The sequence below is a fragment of the Salminus brasiliensis genome, chromosome 1, assembly GCF_030463535.1.
Source record: "Salminus brasiliensis chromosome 1, fSalBra1.hap2, whole genome shotgun sequence".
Taxonomy (NCBI): domain Eukaryota; kingdom Metazoa; phylum Chordata; class Actinopteri; order Characiformes; family Bryconidae; genus Salminus; species Salminus brasiliensis.
The window spans coordinates 64,250,168-64,271,197 of NC_132878.1; the positions used below are offsets into that span (position 1 = coordinate 64,250,168).

Here is a 21,030-nt window from a genome sequence, read left to right on the forward strand (position 1 = left end):
AGAAAGAAGTCGGTATCGTTCAAGAAAAACATGATTTTCATGCAGGACAATGCTCCATCACATGCATCCAAATACTCCACAGCGTGGCTGGCCAGTAAGGGTCTAAAAGAAGAAATAATGATGACATGGCCCCCTTGTTCACCTGATCTGAACCCCATAGAGAACCTGTGGTCCCTCATAAAATGTGAGATCTACAGGGAGGGAAAACAGTACACCTCTCTGAACAGTGTCTGGGAGGCTGTGGTGTCTGCTGCACGCAATGTTGATCGTAAACAGATCAAGCAACTGACAGAATCTATGGATGGAAGGCTTTTGAGTGACATTGTAAAGAAAGGTGGCTATATTGGTCACTGATTTGTTTTTGTTTTTATTTTTGAATGTCAGAAATGTTTATTTCTGTTATATTGGTTTACCTGGTGAAAATAAACAAGTGAGATGGGTATGTATTTGTTTTTTATTAAGTTGCCTAATAATTCTGCACAGTAATAGTTACCTGCACAAACAGATATCCTCCTAAGATAGCCAAATCTAAAAAAACCCCACTCCAACTTCCAAAAATATAACGCTTTGATATTTAGGAGTCTTTTGGGTTGATTGAGAACATAGTTGTTGTTCAATAATAAAAAAGAATACTCTCAAATACAACTTGCCTAATAATTCTGCACACACTGTAATGAAGATTACGTTTGTACAAGCAATGCTGCACAGTAAAACACTGCACCACACTCTTGACTCAGCTAAACCTTCCTGCAGATTTCTTAGTCTTCCAGATCTCACCAAATGTTCCCCCAAACTACCATTTCTTAATAACATTCTGCACTAAAGAGACCGCAAGCTGAAATCGCTGGTCCAGCTTCTTATAGTCTTCTCTTTAATCGCTACCTTCAGGTCGATGCATTTTTATACTCCTAATAGCCCTCCACACACACATAGGAGCTATTCAAAGTCCACTCCACATATGAGAAAGGAAATAAGGAAGAAGATAATTAACTGAGGGTAGAGACAGAAAGAAAGACAGAGGGCAGAGAATGAAGAAAGAGAGGGAGAGACTGTGAGGGGGGTAAAGTGGAAAGAAATGGGGGGGGGGGGGGGGGGGGGAGAGAGAGCGAGAGAGCGAGCGAGAAACTACGTTAAGAGAGAGGACAGGAAAAGATTAAATGGGGAAAAGATAAACAATAGAGTGTGAGTGAGAGATGTACAGAAGGAGAGTGGCAGGAGGTGAGGAACAGCTCCTACAGCAGTGAGTGTACACTCATGTCGTTACTACACAATTACACACTTGCGAAATCCTGCCAATCTGCATCCACTAGAGCCCTGCTGTGCTGAAGGCCAGAGCACAACCACAGGAAGAGTACACACTATGCCTGCAGAACCCAGTCTGCCTAGGTTATATATATATATATATATATATATATATATATATATATATATATATATAAATAACTATATAACTATTTTCATAAGGCACTGTACACACTATTATTAAAGATAAAACATGACTTATATAAACACACAGTGTGTTTGGTCTTCATAGAAAAGCACTGATAGAATTGGACACTGTGGAGCAGCCACACATAAGACAAGTCACCATTCATGGCGAGTGTCAGCTAGAAGGGTGTAAAGGGCCACAGCATTGACCTGTAGATCAGTGGAACTGTGTTCTCAGGAGTGATAACTAAATCACTGACATAAATTGTGACTGTTTCTCTATTAGCTCTCTCTATTAACTCTGTGTCCCATCCATGTCAACACTTCTGAGAAATATGGAGCAGGTCTACAGAGAAATCTTGTTGCAGTTTAGTTTAGTTTTTTTCTGTGCGGTTCCCATCAAGTCTGCCCATAGTCTAAAATCTTACAATTTAGGTCATTGTTAATTTTCTTAAATAGACCATTTAGGTAGATTTTATTTTCTTCATTATACCAGGTAATATAGAGGTAAATCAGATTTATCAGCGATTGTATTTGATCCTAGTCAAACCCATGTCAAAACGTATGTAAAAAAAAAAAATGTATGAAATAAAACAAATGAAAACCACTGAACAGAATTGGTGGCTTATATAATTAGGTGGGCAAAATCTGGTCTGAATAGAAGCTTGATGCACTGAAGTTCGTTTCGATCCACTCACCTGTACGGCCTCCCAGCCCCACTGCCTGTATTTGGGGTCGTGAGTGAACCTCCACATGTACATGTAGGTCTCGATAACCTCTGGCCTCAGGATGAAGTATTTTTCATTTTGCCGCGTAGCTATGGCTTCCACACCACCGTCAAACCTGAAGGCCTCAGGTCCCAGCTTCAAATCTGAAAGTACACACAACCACAAATCCACTAGCACAATACACATGAATAAAACATTTTACTTGAAACCTGGCCTGGTCTGTTTAATCTGAGAGCTCTCAGACAAGCATGGTTAACATAAAAACACATTCAGTTCCAGAAGGAAAAAAAAAAGTGTAGACCAGGGCAGATGAAAAACTGCACTCATTAAAACAATTTGGAATTTCAGATTTCCCCCTCAAACTGTCAAATCGTGACACACTGAGGATATAAGTTAAAAAGAAGAGATTTGGAAGAAAAGGCATTGTTCAGATCAATGACAGATACGGATCTAACTGAGACTTTTTAAACAAGGCAGATGCACTCATTTTCTAAAGACACTGTCCTTTATTTTGACATCTTTTGTGCCCAAACATTGCTATTAACCGCTAATACACTACTACACCAACTCAGTCTATAAAAGCCTTCATCCTCGTCAGCATTCCTGTCCAACATCAACAGTGTTCCTCCTTAGGTCTGAATCCAAAACCTGCTAATTTAAAATCACCAGACCTGTTTCATGTAGTTAATTATCCTGCAACCTAAATCAGGCAATGATCTGGCACAGTCGCGAGTTCTGAAAAACTAATTAAAGCAGAGTTTGAGCATCAATGCTGTAACAAGGTGCTTTGCAGAATAAAGAAGGTTGTGTGGAATAAAACTCAGTGGCAAATGATCACATTGCCGATAAAGCTTCAAGGAGAGACGGACTTCTTGCTTTTCTAGCTGGTGAGCTAATAAGAGTATTTCTACAGCCAGTATGTGCTTCACTGTCATCCTATAAAAATCTTACACATACATGAAAAACGGAAAGCTCTTTTTTGTACACGTAGTAGCAGACATTAGTCTAAACATTAGGTGACCATTAGCAGAAGCGGCACAAAGCCTGACTGGGTCACTTCTGGACTATTCTTTTAAAAACAGTCACTGGGTCTAGAAGCTATACAGCAATCTTTCATTCCATCAATGCTGCAGAGATCTGTGTTTTAAAGCCGTTATCACAAATTTAATGTTGAAGCGTAAAGTGCTCCTGAACTTTGCCTGAACTTTGGAGATATGGTAAAATCTCTCTGCAGAAACACAGAAAAGGAGTCTCCTGAAAAGAATGAAAGCTGTACTAAAGGTACTCAAAGTGGGTTCAGTAAACTGTAAATCAGTTCAGTAAATCTGACATCTGAAGCTCAATTTCATTGGGAGTTCTGTGTAGTTTTGGTAAAATATACTGTTGCTGCCACACAAAATCCTTGTATCTCCATCTTCCATTTTATTTTTTTTATAAATGTAATCTGGCAGTTGATCTTTACATTATGTCCAATCTCTTGATTGAGATGTCCAACAGAAATGCACCAAATAAATGTATTATTATTTTTAAACTTCCACTAAAAGTTACGTTTTTTTTTCCTACTCATGTAAAGAGATTTTTGAGATGTGAAGCAGAGAACCGAATAACTGCGAATAAGAGAAACGAATAACTGTTGATCATTTGACCGGTGGCATATCCATATACCTCAGATGGAGCTTCCAAAAGTAGTACGATTTTGCTCTTAGTTACACTTCAGACCAGCAGTGATTTTTCTAAAGGATAAAAAAGGAAGCTGTATCTCCTACTTTTGGTCCTATTTGTTAGGGAATGATACAATAAAGCCAAAGATTATTGGAGGATTAGGTGCGTCACCTCAGTTGTGCGTCAGTGGTGCTGCTGTGGATAAGAACAAAGTGTCATGACACAATGTGTCTATGTGTGTCAATGTCAATGTGTGGCTATGTGTGTGGGCGTGCACAAATACACTTGGGTCCAGAGAGCCACGTAGAGAGTCTGGGGGATTTGTGTGCATGTGTGTAGGGGGTTAACAGCAGTGGATTTGCGGATAATCTAGCATTAGTTGGAGGCAGCAGTGTTGATATTACAGACAAGACACGTCTGCCCACTCTGCAGACAGCATGCACTGCTGCTGACCTTTCGGAGCAGAACAGAGCCGGGCCACGGTGCTCAGTGTGAAGCTCTTTATCTCTTAGCGCTGTCACACAGCCAGCTATTGATCTGTTAGCTCCCACCATCAGCTCCATACTGACCAGAGCCTAAGAGCCACTCCAGCCTGCCCAGATCTGACCTCTTATCACCTATGCTGCACTGACCAGGGCCAACCGCTCAACTACAGCACAGCTTAGGTTAACCTGTCACTAGAGCAACTACTAATATGAGCCAGTCACTCATTTATACCTCAGGTTATTGTCAGTGTGTGACACAATCATGGCAGAGTGCAGATGAATTTGTGTTAGACGTCACAAGGTGTCGACCGCAAGAGACATTCAAAGGTTGGCTGGCTAAATAAATAAAAATATGAGAGAGAATGGCATTACAGGTATTTGCAAAGCAGTGGCTAATGTATCTGAGGTAGTTGCTAGCGTGTTAGGTGGCCACTGGTATGCCATCTCTGTGATGCTTAGGTGTTTATAGGTGGTTGCAGTGGTAACTCTTATAGTTTCTATAGGGTTACTAGGTTGTTTATAAGCATTTCCAGATGGCTCTTAGGTAGCTGGTAGGTGGTTGCTGGGGTTTGGACAGGGTGGCCAGTGTATGCCTGACATAAGAAGAATCTAAAACATCTGCACAGGCATGTTTAGAAGATTCGGCCACTAATTCTATTAGTCTTAATTTTAATGGTCGCTTTGCAGAACCTATATCCGCTCACAAAACACATGATCATGCTGGAGTTGGATCTTGAGGACAAAAACACAAATCTTGAACAAATAACATTAATAATTATAGTTGTGCAATCACTTATTTAAAGTAAACATGAAATATTAACTAAAATACAAAACGTGTGCATGACTGCTAATCATTTTACCAGAACTGGGTCCAGTTGCCTAGTCTGCCATTTTTACAGAACTGGATCTTTTGAAGGTATGGCAATAGCTGTCCCTTCAATACTGATCTGCGTTCTGTGTTTGTGCATGTACATGTGCTGTGTGAAGATAAATAAACTGTGCTCTCACTGGTTCGGGCATAGGACTCATGGCATGTTCTGGTGATTTCAGCTGCCAGCTCCATCTGGTGACCAGTCTTGTCTTCAGGCGCCCCGTCTGCCCCCAGCGCGATCATCCCTCCTGCAAAGCAGGTCAGGTGACCCATCTTATGTTCTAGAAGCCCTCCTTTCCACTCCGCAATGTAGGTTAGACCACCACTGGACTTCCGGATCAGGTTTGTCTCAATGGCCTGGAGAGAGGGGGCAGAAACCAGGTCAAACAAGAACTGGGAAGTACTGGTAAAATTCTATTCATGATATTTTACAAATACATCATAGAATCACAGTACTTGACTTGCACTCATGATCTAATCATAAGTGGTGTTTCAAGCAGGACTGCTTAGAATAAGTCATGATCATAACCATACTCAGAAACTTATATAAATATTTTATGTAATTCTCACAGGTTCAGTCAATGGAAGCTTTGTATAACCAAGAAAATAGTTTGGTTCTCTTTTAAAGACTTAAGTAAACGATGAATGATTTACATAAACAATTAATCTCTCTCCAAGTGTTTTACCATTTTGCCAAAATGATCCTAATTAACTCAATATCTGTAAAAATGAGTGAGACTCCAATACTGCTACATCAATATAGACAATATATAACCCAGCACTAAATCAAAGTGATCTATCTGCAGGAGAATGCAGGTCTGTGTAATTGCTGGATGGCCATGTGTAGAGTTACGCATGTGCTGTGGGCAGAACTCTGTACTTGTTTGTCTATCAGAAAAAGCGTTTTCAAGGCTGCAGAGAGATCTCATAGGCAATAGGCAGACTCGGAATAGCATAGCGCCTGAGGTAAGAGCGATCACGGAGTAGAGTTCATGGTCACAGCTGTGTGACGGCGCACAGGTATTTTCAGACGCATCATGAAAAGACAGCAAATTCCAATCTATTCTTCCTCAATCACTCATCCAGGGCACTGGATGGAAATATCCAAGGGCAGCAAATCACACTGAATAAACAACTTCCCACTTCTTCATAGCCAAACGTGTGCAAGCACATACAGAATATAAGGTCCAACTGATATAAAGCATGGCTGATCAGATCAGCCAATAATTCCACCAACACTGAAAAACACCAATAAGCAGCATTTAGTCTTTGAGGAGATGTGCACAGCTGCCAAATGTGTTGCAGGACAAAATTGGCCCATGAAGATTGATGATTTGACCCGCCAAACAAATGCTATCATGAATCAATATCAATGTATCAAATTATATTAACCCCTTTGAAAGTTTACAAAAAACATTTACTACCAACATTTTCCATATATTTCACATTTTGGCCCCCAAAAGGCAAAATGTTTAGACACTCTTGCAATAGCATTAAGATAACCATGTTTTCATATCAAGCGAACGAAAAGGAAAAACAAGGAAACATAACTGCCAAAAGCCAAAATGCAAATACATCTGGGAAGGCTTGCATGCTACACCTGCTATTAAACCTGACTAACTCCTTATGAATAGCCAAAACACAGACAGGAGCACAAGACACTACCCCTTTTTTTTAGTAAAGAGTTTCACAGAGTTGTATGATAAATCCACCACACTATTAAGACATGTCAACACTCTGAGCTCTAAATGGCCTTGATTCAGTCTGATGGTTTTCTATCGGTGCTAATAAGAAGTCACACAGCTAAAAATAGCTGCCTCAAGGACCTATTTACAGACGACTGAAATAAACGTGGTGAAATCAGGCTATGAAAACTGAGGTCATATCTGAGGATGTCTGCAGTAAAAACATAGAGGAAGAGGCTTCCTCAGTAACTGGACCAGGCCATAACTGAGCCATGTAACAACACCTCCTTGATAGTGGCTGACGATGTAGTAAGAATAAAAGTAGGACAGATAGAAAGACAGACGAGAAAGAATGAATTCTGATATATGGATGTGAAACTTGGGGACCAAAGTTATATCTGGATTTAAAAAAACAAAAACTGGGACAGAAATTTAATTGAAAAAATACAACAAGGTGTTGGTAAAACACTGTAGACGTACACAGGAATGTCTCCAATAAGAGTGAAAGGTAGAAAGAGAGGTGAGAAAAAAACAGCAGAAAGAGAGAATGCATTGAAACTTGATGGACAATAGTGAATAGTGACACTGCTAATTTATCGTTTCTTCCAAAGTCAAGGGTATTCAACATGTTTATCCCATTCATTGTTGGAGAAACTGAAAGCAGCTGAACACACTAATTAAAAGGGGTGGTGTGCACATATTGTAAGGGTAAGTGTGTATATATTTGGGGAAGAAAAAGGGTGAGGAAGCCAAAGGGCAAGAAACAAAACCACAGAGCGAGCAAGGACGTCACTCCACTGTGAGTAACCACACCCTACACTACACCACACACTGCTAATGCCACTTCATGTTTCCTGTTTAGGGTGTAACAGAAGGGTGTCGAGCAGAGGGACGGCTTTTACCTTTAGAGCATCATAGTACAGTTTTTTGCCCTCTTCATCTCTCTTGTCCGACATCAGCCAGGCTTTGAGTAGGTACTCGTAGAAGCTGTCCCCGAGACCACCCACAGACACATGATCTGGAGAGAGAAAGAAGTCAGGACTGTCAGGAAATAGAGTCAGCTAGAGCAGCACAAAACATGTATTGCTTAATGGTTATTGCGATACTGGCAATACTGTGATATCTGGTATATCAGACAACTCCAATACACAAACCCACCAGTTTTTTAAATGATTTCTCACGTTCCAATGTAAACCTCAGGACACACGTGTAGGTTCCCAGTTGTTTTAGATCATAATGTATGGTTTCACATCAAATTGGTCTGAACCTCAAAAACTGAATTTGTGCAGAAACTGGAGTCCTCTTTAAAATCCTTCAATTCTGAATGATCAGTAAAGCAGGTGTCGGCAGACTTTTTGGCCTTGAACTGTATCAGACTGCACCATGCATTTGCGAATCAGCTATCAGCTTCCTAACTCCAGTTCAATCACATTGTAATAAAAAGCAATACAGCACTTCATCCAATAGAGGCTGTTCATTGCAGCTTACTAAAGACTGAAAGCAGGTAACAACACTGAGTCATAACTGCCTCTAAAGGCCCACATTTGGCCTCAGATTCTTCACATTAAATCTCCACAACAGCTAAATAGGACAAAGCCTTTTAGTGGCTGATTGATGGAGTGTGTCCATAAAGGTAGATCAGAGTTGGGAGTGTGAACCCTTGATACATGTGTGGATGGATGGAGTGTGTTCTCTCTATACAGCCCACAATGTGTCTAAAGGATTTTAAAGAGGATGCTTAGATGTCATTAAAATACATGTTTATGTATTGTCTGCGCATGTGCGGCGTTCACTGTCTGTGTGTGTCTGGTCAGAAGGCCACAGGATTCAGTGCTGTCCACTTTACTCTGTGTGAGAGATGAGTATGTAGGTTCTGGAAGGCCTGAACGCTCTGTGTGTGTCATTCTCTCAGTCATGCTCATAAATATATATACACCTCATTAACCACTGGGCAGTGTTTATTCCACATAGATGTCAGAAGCAATCAGCCCCCCCCCCACACACACACACCATGTCAAACACACTTCAAAACAAGCCTTAAAGGGCCCACATTCTTTCCTTCTATTGTATTTTTTCCTATTATAACTTTAAGGAGGATCATATTGACCAACAGTCACAATTAGTCACACAATTGTTCAACCTTTCATTACGCCTCACAATCAGGTAGATTAGCTGTGTAAATGAGCTCTGAAGTTGGGCTCGAATCCTCAGTGGTGTCCACTCAAGTGGGTGCATTTGCTTTCTGAAAGCCAGGAAAGAGCAACATTCAACCACCACTCCAATAACAATAACTTCCATCATCCAGCATAAAGGTATCCCCTGTTCCACAGTTGCAGCCTCTACTCTTCTGGGAAGCCTTTACACTTAACCCTGATGTGAGAATTTGATTGCTTTCGATCACAGTGAGGAGCATTGGTGAGGTCATTACGGCTGTTAGATGATTAGTTCTGGAACACCACCTCCACATCAACCTCTTAAAGGTATTGGATGGAGCTCCATCACTCCAGGGAACACCGTTCCACTGCCTCACAGCCCACTAGCAGTCATTTGGCATTGGGTATGGTGACCATAGGCTCATGTGCAACAGCTCCAGAACATCCTATTGTATTAAAGATTTTCTACGGAGATTAGGTGTGGACTGAATCTATGTCAGCAATTACTGCACTTTAAAGGAGCTAAATTCAGTTAGTTGGTTCAGGAAAATAATTCATAATTCACTACATGTCCCAAAGTGTCTGTGTAGGTTATAGGTGCACTATATATATATAAGAAAGTCCTGCCATAAGCTTCTTTTTTGTTAGGGGCATGCCCTTACAGTTGCAGTGGTAGTGCTTTAAAAAAAAAAAAAAAAAAAAAACAACAAACAAAAAACTGCACAAATACGGACAAATTGAACAGAGTACGGACAGAAGGCTCCGTCCATATCAGTATTTAATGTTAAGCATGAGTGAGTCTTTACTGTCACTCACCCTGTAGTACATAACATCACTTTTACATTCAGTTCTCCAGCACAGGAACCATTTAACAACTCTCTAAAGGAGAGTATAAAGTATGTATACCTACTTCATATATTTATTAATACAATAACAAAAAACTAATCAGCTAACCCAAAACAATAGACCCCATGGAGAAGGAGCGTACGCTCACTCCAATCCCAGTATGGTAGAAACGAGAGAGAGAGAGTGCAAGAGTGCATGCAAGAGTGTGGAAGAAAATGAGTGAAAGCGTGAGCGAGACAGATCAAGGGAGAGCAAAATAGATAGACAGAAAAAAAAAGAGAGAGAGAGAGAGAGAGAGAGAGAGAGAGAGAGAGAGAGAGAGAGAGAGAGAGAGAGAGAGAGAGAGAGAGAGGGGGTGCAAAAGAGCGAAAGCAAGAGAGTGTATAAGAGACAGACGGAGAGAGAGCATGAGAGAAAAACAGACCTAGAGACAGACAGCTGGAGAGAGTGAGTGAGAGAAATACTCAGTGGTGTAACAAGCTGTCAGCAGAAACATGGCTACTGATGTTAGATCTCTGGCTGCTGAAGGACAAAGAGAGCCTCTCAGCACGCCCACACACAGCGCGCTCCGTTTAACACGCTCCAGCGTCCACAGCAGCCCAGTGATTCACATGCTGAAATGTCCACCGGCGTTTCCTCACCAACACTCAAGGAAGAGAGCAAATCACCTCTGAAGGACAAAAAGCAACTACACCAAGCGTGATCAGAGCAAGAGAAAGGACAGAGAGAGACACAGAAACGTGAAAAATAAAGTGAAAGGGAAGACGACAAGCTTAGAAAGAAAAAGAAGACCAACAGCCGGACAGACAGAAATAGAGATATAGAGTAGGGGACTTCTTTTCAATTGAAGTCAAGAATGGTAAATGCAGGTCTGCTTCAGACAAAGAAAAGTTCTTCAACATAAAAAAAAGAAATAAAATAAAAATAAAACAAATAAAAACAAGCCCCACCCTCTCTACACCCACATTACTCTGGTGGCTGTTTCTTATGAAACATGGAAAAAGAAACTATGGGGCATATCAGTACTCCGGTTTTACACTTCAGTATACAGTTCAGTATCAATCCAATCCTCCTATCAGATCCACCAGTGTGTTAAATTTTGGATTTATACACCAGCTGCTGTCTGAGGAAGACCAGGAGGATTATTATGGACTCCACCCACCCACTGCCTGTTCTCACAGCTACCCAGTGGAAAACTGTACAGAAGCTTGAAGAGCAGAACCAGTCGGTTCAGAGACAGCTCCTACCCTAAAGCCATCAGGCTGCTGAACAGCCAGTAGCAGACTTCTCCACCCCCTTTACACTACACACTTGAATTCACATCTTATCCAGGGTCTATATGTAAACATTTCACAGATTATATATTAAACCTGTGCAGTATGTATGTATGTATAATGTGTGTATAGTGTAAGCTAATGTGTATGTACTCTGTATTTTTATTTTGTACATATTTATATTTTTACTACTGTGTGAGACTATGTACCTAGGTTTTTCACTCACCTTTACACCTGGGTTAATGTGATGTGACTAATTTTGATTTGATCTGTTCCATATTGTACAGTTCTAGTAGGGAGAAAGCAAAAAAGGACAGAAGGGAGGGACTATTTTCATTGGATGCATTCCTACAGGGTGCAGCTTTCCTCTTCGTCCACTCAAGTGACCACACAAGTGACCTATATGAAACGTGCCGCCCCAGGACAGAAACCGGCTCTTGTGTGAAGCCAAAAGATAGCCGTCTATTTTTAATGCAGGACCACGTTATCGGCCTCTTCTCCCTACGGCGAGCTGCCTGCTCGTATTATTTTTGTTTATTTCAGCTGAACAAAAGAGCTGGCAAAGAAAGAGGACAACAAAAGCTTACTCAGACAGAAAACTTCCCATTTCATTACAGCCTGATGTCTCTTCTGCTCTGAGCTTGAAGCTTCACGCCACAGCTCTGCTCCGAGCCTGTCCGATGGCTCTGTGCTGGAGGCCAGCAGCAGTGATCTGATCGCTCCTCCAGCTTCAAAGCCTGAAGCTGTACATTACTGAAGCTGCAGCCCCACAGCAGAGGAACCCTTGGAGCAGGGTTGGACGATACAGCCAACAATTTACCACGCATCTTTCAGTGATCATTTTCAATATCCAAATCAGTGGAAAGGAAGTGAGAAGAATTTATTTTAATAAAACAAAAAGCAAAGGGAAAGGTTGAGTAATTTTAAACAGAAGTCTATGTCTGTGATTGACTAGGCCAGATTTGTCATTGCAGTAGTCTGTAGTCAAGGGAAATAAAACCATAAGAAAATACTAGCCATCACCAGCAACAGTTATTTGGATTGAATCAAGCAGAACTGTGTGTTTAGCAGCAGCTAGACCAATTTAAGTGTCTAATTAATAAACATACAAAAGGATTACTGACTGTAGAGATTTTAAAAGCAGATAATGTAGGCAATTTGATTCAGAACTAATCTCTGTGCAATTCCAAAACAGGTGAGGAAACATGCAGTCAGCATAAGTGTTGCAGACAGTCCAAAAAGATGTGAGAACCATGTCCACTGTAAGGGTTAAGAAAGGTATAGAGTAAACCCTATGTCTGCATTCAACTTTACTTAACTAAAGAGCTTCATTCCAAGTAATACTCAGGTTTGACCACATATCATCCCATATACAATAGAAACCAAGCTAATTCAGTTCCCATTTCCACTTAAATGTGACTAATCCACTTTTATAAGCCTGTCATTCAAATCTTTAATCATCTGGTGATTGGCAATGTTGACATTCTTCAAAAAGCGCACTAGAATATAATCAATGTACATACTTTACACTTTATACTATAGACTTTTTTTGTCCCCATCTGGCTATTGTTTGCTAGCCAGTGGCAACTGTTTAGGTGTTTGCTTTTAATAGTGAGAATCGGAGGAGTAGAACGGCTTAATCATTCGATCAAAAACACCCCCGAATCCACATTACAGATAGAAAAATGAGAATATTTTCACCAATTATCGCTCGAGCGTTTGGCTGTTGTTACTGCTCCGGCCTACATGTGGTAACATACAAAAAGAGATAACAGCAGGAGGCACACTGGAGTACAATTCACATCCTCACACTGCAATTACTGTGAGAAGTTATTACTGAGTGAGCTAAGGGCCTGAGTGAATCAGAAATACGGCTGAAATAACGGGTGAGTCACTGAGCGGAGGAACTTTTGGGGAGCAGTTGTTGCAATTACTTGTTTATGTTGGCGAGCCATTAGCTATAAAAGTACGAGAATAAGGCAGTGATGGACATATGCGAGGGCTGTGTACCCCTCAGGAGAGCTCTATCTACAGAGGCCAAGCATAGCTAAAACTTCATGTGCACCATAAAAGCAGTGATGGGGCGTCTATCTAACAGATGCAGTTCATTACAGTTTCTTAAAGACTGCATAATAAAAAGGGTCATAACACATGTTGACTGCTTTTGATTCACCACAATAAATTTCATCAAACAGAGAAAAGCCCTGTGATGAAAGGAAGACAGCGAAGAAAAGAGATTTGGGTCTGAAGCAAATCAGCACTAAACTCAATGATGAGCTGGCAAGTGGAAAATAGGTGCATCTGAGAAGCATTTTAAAGCTGTGTTTATTCTGGAGCACCACAAATAAGTCTTGTGCTCCTTTAATCCACTCACAAAGTCATGAAGAAAAAAGGTCTTTAAAAAGGCCCCGGGTCTCTTTCTTGTGTGAGTGCAAGAGACAGACGAACAACACAGTGTGTCTCTGTGTGTGTGTGTGTGTGTATGCGTGTGTGTATGCATGCGTGCATGAATGTGCAAAATACACTTCACTACAAGCTGATGTGCTACTGCACTCATCTCATTGACCTTTCAGAAGCACCCTGCAAACGCCTCTGGTACAGAGACAGTGAGTGACACACACACACACACACACACACACACACACACACACACACACACACACACACACACACACACACACACACACACACACACACACACACACACACACACGTTTATGCTGGCTCCATCATCTGCTTTCATTTAACATGAACCTAACGTCATTTCAAAATATATGCGCCACACAAAGCGAAAGCATAACCTGCTCTGAGAGAGGCTGTGCACGGTTTGACACACACACACTGTACTGTTTCCTAACTGAGCACCCAGCGCAGCAACAGACCAGATGCTACACTGAACACCTGAAAGGTTAAGACGCTTATCCTCAATTTAATCATGATTACATCAACAAACCAGTTTGCATAAATGACCCATATACGCTGCATGCATGAATTCTGCCCAGAACAGGAGATGAGGGAATTACAGCAGAATATATAATATTAAAGGCTTTATTAAAGGCATTGAAAATGTGAAAATGTAATTATTTTCTGCCCTGTATTGAAAGCAAGGGAACGTCAGGTGTGAAAGTCTTTTGTGGTTTCAGCAGAGGGTGAAAGAACTGCAGTTTTCAACAAATGCTGAGAAGACTTTAAACACTACTCGACTAATAAACCTTTAAAAACTTCAGAATTACAGTGATCCATATAGTCTAGAGATTATTATTGGTTGTTAAGGATGGAAAAAGCAGACAACTAGGTTATTAAGGGTGCACTTATATAGGAACTGTCTACCGATGCAAATTTCTTCCATTAACAGATCAGCTGATGCTGTGACAATTTTATAAAATGTAAAAAAAAAAAAAAATCCAGCTGGATTGGCAGAGAAATGCAGTATGAAACTGAATGAAATGCGGGTATTTTAGATCAGTACTCCACTCTACTCCTTGGGACTTCAATAAAGATATCAAATATCAGTATAAAATATCAGCCTTACCAACTTGACACATCTATTCGATGTTTTTTTTCTTTAACCAATTTCGCGGGTCTAATGCATGGTCACTATGGCCCCTGATCGCTTTGCCATCAGAGGCCAGAGTAAGAGAGAGCACAACTGGGTGTGTTCCTTCCTTGTGGTTGGATGGCGCCTTCTCCCCTCATCACTATTCTGTGCTGTTGGACTGCACAGGCGTTTTGCTGGTGTGGTGGAGTTAGGGACCCCAAGATTTCCTCCTGGTATGTCAACTGTACAAAGAGGCGGTGCCTGGCTTCGCATGCATCGGAGGACACCTATGTAAATTCCTTACCTTCCTAGTGTCTGAAGCAAGCTAGTGCTAGTTGCAGCTACGGACGGGTAGGTTAATTTGCAGTACCAAAAAAATATAGCAATACGAATTAGATCCTTGTACAATTTTGACTGCCTATGACAACAGCTTAAGTTAGCTACAATCAGATTCAGTCAAGCTAACACTAAAAAACAGAAACAGAATCTTGTAGCATGCAACAATGTACTGGTTAGTTTATTAGCTCCTCTACAAAAACTGCATTCATCAACTCTTCTAGAACTCCGAAATCAAAATAATTCACGTTGCTAGTCTATGGAATAGCTGGTAGCTTGCATAGGCAGCTAGCACATTCAGTGTTTTAATCTGGCTTATGCTCCATGTTGATTTTATAGTGAACATCACCCCAAACCTGTCCTGGAATCTACCACAAGGTGTAGAGTACATCCCTAGAAGACATGTTGAAATAGCTAGAGGAGGTATAAAAATACAAGTGCCACAAAGCCCTTTCGATTCCCAACCTCTCAATGAAGAGCTCTTTAAAAGGCCCCCATTTGTAAATAAGATGTGCGAATGTAAAGGTTGTCGACCATGAAAGCCTTTTTTTCCTAGAAGCATACATCCAAGTCAAGAAACTTACTAAATTAAAAAGTATACGGAGCTCAAACAAGACTTACGTTGTCCCCATTGTCCACTGTTGGGGTTTAGATAGTTGGGGTACAGCCCTTGTGGCTTGTCCAAGCGATTTAGTACCTTTCGGATGTTCATGACCTGTAACCAAAAAAACCAAAAAGAAGCTTACAGTGGAACAGATGCAACAGCTCAATGTTTTAGCCCCAGGGAGAGATGCAGTAAACTTAGAACTTGCTTGAAATGCAAGAGATGCTTTCTTGTAGAGATTACACTCATCAATCTATAGACTCCGGGTCACTTTCACAGTTAAGTACAGCCTCATTCAGGGTTTGTAATGGTATCATCTATCAGCGTCTGCACTGCAGCAGGTCATGTCTGGTCCGGGAAGACACACTGGACTGTGTTCTGGACATCGGGAAAAACGTCAGCAAAAAGAAAGAGCAGCGCTATGACAGTTAATCTAAAAGAACCAGTGTGAGCTTTCATATTGTAGCTTTTAGGAGGGATATTTCTATATTTTATATATACACACATCATTCTACAACAACAACTTCTACAGAGCACATTAGTCAACTTTTACATTGGCTTATTGTCTCTCTTCTATTTTTGTGTATAAATTAGCACCGTTTTTAATTACTGAATTCATTATAGAGGTATGTGCATTGTATTGTTCTAGCTCCATTTGCCAAGTTTGTCTCCAGTGTTCTCATTGCCAGTTCCCATCTAAAAGCTAGGACTCCCCTCAACACCTGGTGCAGACACAGGGGTTGGAATTTTTACATCTGAAACCAGACTGTTCAGATTGATGTAGTTGTTCAGCTGAAAAATGTTTGCTGTCTTTAGATTTGCATTACAAGGTCGTAGTGGTGCAGCGGTCATTTGAGCCCTGTGCAGGGCTCCTTCCCCGATTGAGGACAGCTTAGGAGCAACCATAACACTTTAAAAGCAGTGGCCCTCCAAGTCAGTTTATAGATAATCTCCTGGAGAGACTAACACACTGATAGACGACATTTCCGTTTATGCTTTGCTTTGTTGTCACAAATGCTTAAAAAAAAAAGTCTCTCTTTTTTTCTTTGCATCTGTGTGTTTGAGCTTAGGTGAGTCCTAATGTAATTTGCACTAAAGCACACGTTTTTGAGAGATACAGAACAGTCAGAGAGTAAAAGAAGCATGAAGTGATATTACAGGATTTTATACAAATATGACTTACTCAGTTCTAGTAAACACAGTCCTGTTTGCTTTACCAAGGTTACATACTGCAGTTTGCAGTGTGTCGAGCCTGGAGTAGCAACATTAGAGATACTAATCCCCATTACAGTCAGTCAGTTGAGCATAAACGTGATTCTTATGCTATTAATTTAAGGAAAATTCGGCATAATGCTGCTTTAAACCACATCATATTTTAGGTAATATCTAATAGATTTGCTTATGTGGTTTCTGCTTCTGTTATAGCATACTATTCCAATAAACGCACTGCATAGCTAAAGACAGTATCAACCATACCGAGTGTACTTCAGTCCAGATAAAAAAATAAATAAATAACAGTGTGCCCTACAGTGTCAGAAACTAGATTTATTTAGTGGGAAATAAGCTTCCATTACCTTAAAGCTACATTAGCCTTGCAGCTCCAATGCAAAACTGCAGAGGCAAACCTGGACACTAAACTGGGACAAAACACTGTCTGGGGTAATTGAGGAAATTATGTAAATTAATTTTTTCCAAAGTGATCGCTCTAAGGCTTATGTTAATACACTACAAGTAAGCAGTCAAAACTCACCTTCTCAGCAAACACAGGCTTCCCAGACAGCTTGCTCAGGTGCATGAACTCCAAATGCAGCGTGCCATACTCTGCCAAAATACTGCTGCCTCCAGACGCCCACGGCCAGTTCCTGCCTATGCCACTGTAGACAAACACACACACACATTAGTTTTGAACAGCCCTTTTTTGGAGGTTCATGAAACGTTTTTTTCTCTCCGCTGAGTGTGTAATGCACAAGCTCAAGTGCCACTTTACTTGGGATCCTGTTCCACTCAGTAACTGACAAGCGATGATTAATGTCTGAGCACAATCCATCCCAGCATCAATCACCAGGCAGCCTCACAGCAAACATCTCCCTCTTCTGTGCTACTGACTTCAACAGGTCATGATATATATATATATATATATATATATATATATATATATATATATATATATATATATATATATATATATATATTCCTTTTCTGACGAGACGTGCATGCTATCTTAGCCAGGATGTCCCTGATATTTCTCGTCTTTGTGAGAATTATATATGATTATAAAACCATATAAAAACCACCTGTCAAATCACAAACTGACTACTGACTTCAACCGATCTCTGACCTTTCAACGAGGACACCAAGACGGCCTCTCTCCTGACCCGATGCAAATACTATGACAGCATCTTTTAGTGAATTGCTCTTGCTGGACCCCTGAAAGACAAATTACTGCTTGTCCTCCACTGATGGTGCATAATCAAAGAGTGCTGGAAGTTTTACTGCTTCATTCTGACAGAGGAGTGGCAGGGAGAGGTTTAGTGATAGAGCGTAAATGTGTCAAAATAATATTGGGTTCCAAGAGCACCACCGGGACACATTACACAAAGAAGTGGTGACTACATTCTGAAATTAATATGGGGAGAGAGTGAGAGAGTGCACGAGAATTTGGGGGTGTTCAAAGATGTAAAAAGATAAAAATATATGACAGTCTATCCAGATTTAGAAAGCCATATCCCTTTGTTTCTGTCACCTTAACTTCAATACTTAACTGTGAATCAAATGTAGCCTTTTAAGACTTAATACTTTAAATCTTTCAAATAATACTTCCAGAAATGGAAGATTCTGATTGGCTGTCCCAACTCCAGCTGACAGAGATTCACATAGGTAGCGCTGTGAAGTTTGACGGTCTCCCGGTTTGTGCTTATAGTTCAGGGTCAGTGCTAATGAGATTTATTTTAATAAGTGAATGAACTGAATGAAATAGTCGCCAGTGATTGAGCCCTGCTAGCAATATATGGCCAGTTTCAGCTCATTCCACAAATGTACAATTGGATTCAGGTCTAGGCTCTGGCTGGGCCCCTCAAGGACATTCACAGACTCTGAAGCCACTCCTTTGTGCTCTTGGCTGTGTGCTTCAGGTTGTTGTCATGTTGGAAGGTCAACCTTCAACATGATCAGTTTGAAGTCCAGAGTGCTCTGGAGCAGGTTTTCTTCAGGGATCTTCAGTCTGGACACTCTACCATAAAGGCGTGATTTGTGGAGTGCTGCATGGATGGTTGACCTTCTGAAAGGTTCTCCCATCTCCACAAGGACACGCTGGAGCTTGTTTAGAGTGACCCTCGGGTTCTTGCTCACCTCCTTAGCCAAGGCCCATGATCTTTCAGTTTGGCTGGGTGGCCAGGTCTAGGAAGATTCTTGATTCTTCCATTTAAGAATTATGGTATCCACTGTGCCCTGAGGGACCTGTAAAGCTGTACCCTGACACAATCCTGTTTCTGAGGTCTTTAGACAATTCTTTTGACCCCATGGCTTAGAGTTCTGACATGCACGGTCAACTGTAGGACCTTATATACAGCCAGGTGTTGGCAATGCCCAGTCATGTGCACTCAACCTGTGATAAATTCAGTTGATTTCAGTAAGGTTGTAGAAATACATGCATCAAGCAGGGGAAACAACAGTGCTAGAAAATGCTGGAAAAGGTCAGGCAGATAGGAATGAGCTTGATTATTGAGAGCTTTATATGTAAGCAGAAGTGAGCAGACTCTTGTTCTAAAGGTGATTTAAACAGCTGAAATGTTTGAGTGCTAATGGGTGCTGCCAACACGGCTGATGAAATGCGTGGCCTTCGGCTTTATTCCCCAAATAAGCACAATCACTCAGTCATTAATATTTGTACATTCATTAGTTTTCCTCGAAATGAACCTGCTCAATATTTAATCTACAACCTTACTGCATACAGACTAAGAAAACATGCACCTTTATATGAAAACTCCTTGAATAGACAGGCCTCATCAATTTTGATGGGCAGTGTAGGTGAAGAACCATGGCTTTGAACTCTGACTTGTTTACCAACCATCAGGGTAGAGCCCTGTGTACACATTAAAACATGCGCAAATGTGTGCTGTGGACAGTCATCACTGCCAGCATTTATTCCACTGGGCTGATCAGCCTGCAGCTACAGCACTCTGTCTCCAGCAGCCCCCGATGGCTGCGACGGTCGAAAGAGCTCATACACGTGGTGGGCGGAGGAGAGGGACAGCACCAAAAACAGAAGCATGGCTGAATATAATGATGCCTCGGTTTATAAACACAGCCACACTGACATGCTGTGCCAAACCAATTTGTTTTAGCACTGTTTTAGCTGATTAAAATCTCACCACGCATTTGAAAATGGCTTACGATACGGATACGAATTTGAGGTCAGTCCGTGAGACTTCTAACATAATAACCCACTGGAATACGCTACTAATTAATGATGGGGGAAAAAGTTAATCAGCTAATCAGCTAATCTGCCTGCTTTAAGCAAAAACCTTAATCGTTGCTTGACGCACAAAAATAGATAAAATGCTCAAAGAATACTTTTAAAGAGTTTTTAGAATTTGTCAGCTTTCCGCTGCAGTTACTAAAGTACACTAGGAGGCGCTATGTGTCTTCTACTCTCTAGGTGACGGTGGAGCAGAAATCTAGCCATTCTCTCTCAATAGCACAAACCAGCAGGGCAGTTAGGGCAGTCAGTTACTCGAGTTTTACAGCGCTGAATGAAGGTTATGGGAAATTTACTCCCCACCGAGCCATGGGAAGCAAAAAAGGCAGCAAGTTTGAGAAAAATGGCTCTGAAGATAAAAAGGTCACATTCTCTGCAGTGAAGCTTCAGGTCTCAAAATACTATTTAACATAACTTCAAACTCAGCATTAGGAACTGCACATAAATAGTTTGAATTTAAACAGAAAGATATACAGGGACATGATATTTGCTCATATCGCCTAGCTATTGTCCAAGTTCTTGCCAGTATGTTTCAGTGGCCTTTTTCCACAGCAAAGATTAGGCGCATCTGCTGTTTGTGCCCAAGCCCAGACAGCGTCTAAATACTTTCAGAAGCTATAAGGGTCCAATAGGCGGCTTGGCATTCGTCTGTGGAGGTCTGTGTGGGATGGCAGGGCCCGGGGCCGCCATTGAATAATGTGCAGCGCTGCTTCATAAAGTGTCTGAAAGAGATCTGAAAAACCTCTGCAGCTTCTGGAATGAATGACTGGAGCTAGCATGGTGTGCATACTTTCTCTGCATCACCAATCAAACACCAGCCATCCTGCTTTGTTTTAGCCATTTCTTTTCCATCCTCATCCGTCCACTCCTTCAAAAAGCCCAGTCTCCAGCATATTTCAGTAAATTGCTAAATGGTTAACGGATCTCTCAGGAACACTGATAC

The 21,030-nt window shown here is 41.1% G+C and overlaps 1 protein-coding gene across 1 annotated transcript in view; it reads right to left on the bottom strand.

Moving 5' to 3' along the window:
* man1a1 (mannosidase, alpha, class 1A, member 1) overlaps positions 1-21,030 on the bottom strand; it is a 125,414-nt gene that overhangs the window by 12,150 nt on the left and 92,234 nt on the right. Inside the window, exons 6-10 of the mRNA XM_072686323.1 lie at positions 17,361-17,484; positions 15,628-15,721; positions 7,762-7,877; positions 5,312-5,531; positions 2,127-2,299 (exon numbers count right to left, since the gene is read on the bottom strand). Of these exons, the coding sequence (XP_072542424.1) occupies positions 2,127-2,299; positions 5,312-5,531; positions 7,762-7,877; positions 15,628-15,721; positions 17,361-17,484 (727 nt within the window). The remainder of the gene's footprint in view (positions 1-2,126; positions 2,300-5,311; positions 5,532-7,761; positions 7,878-15,627; positions 15,722-17,360; positions 17,485-21,030) is intronic.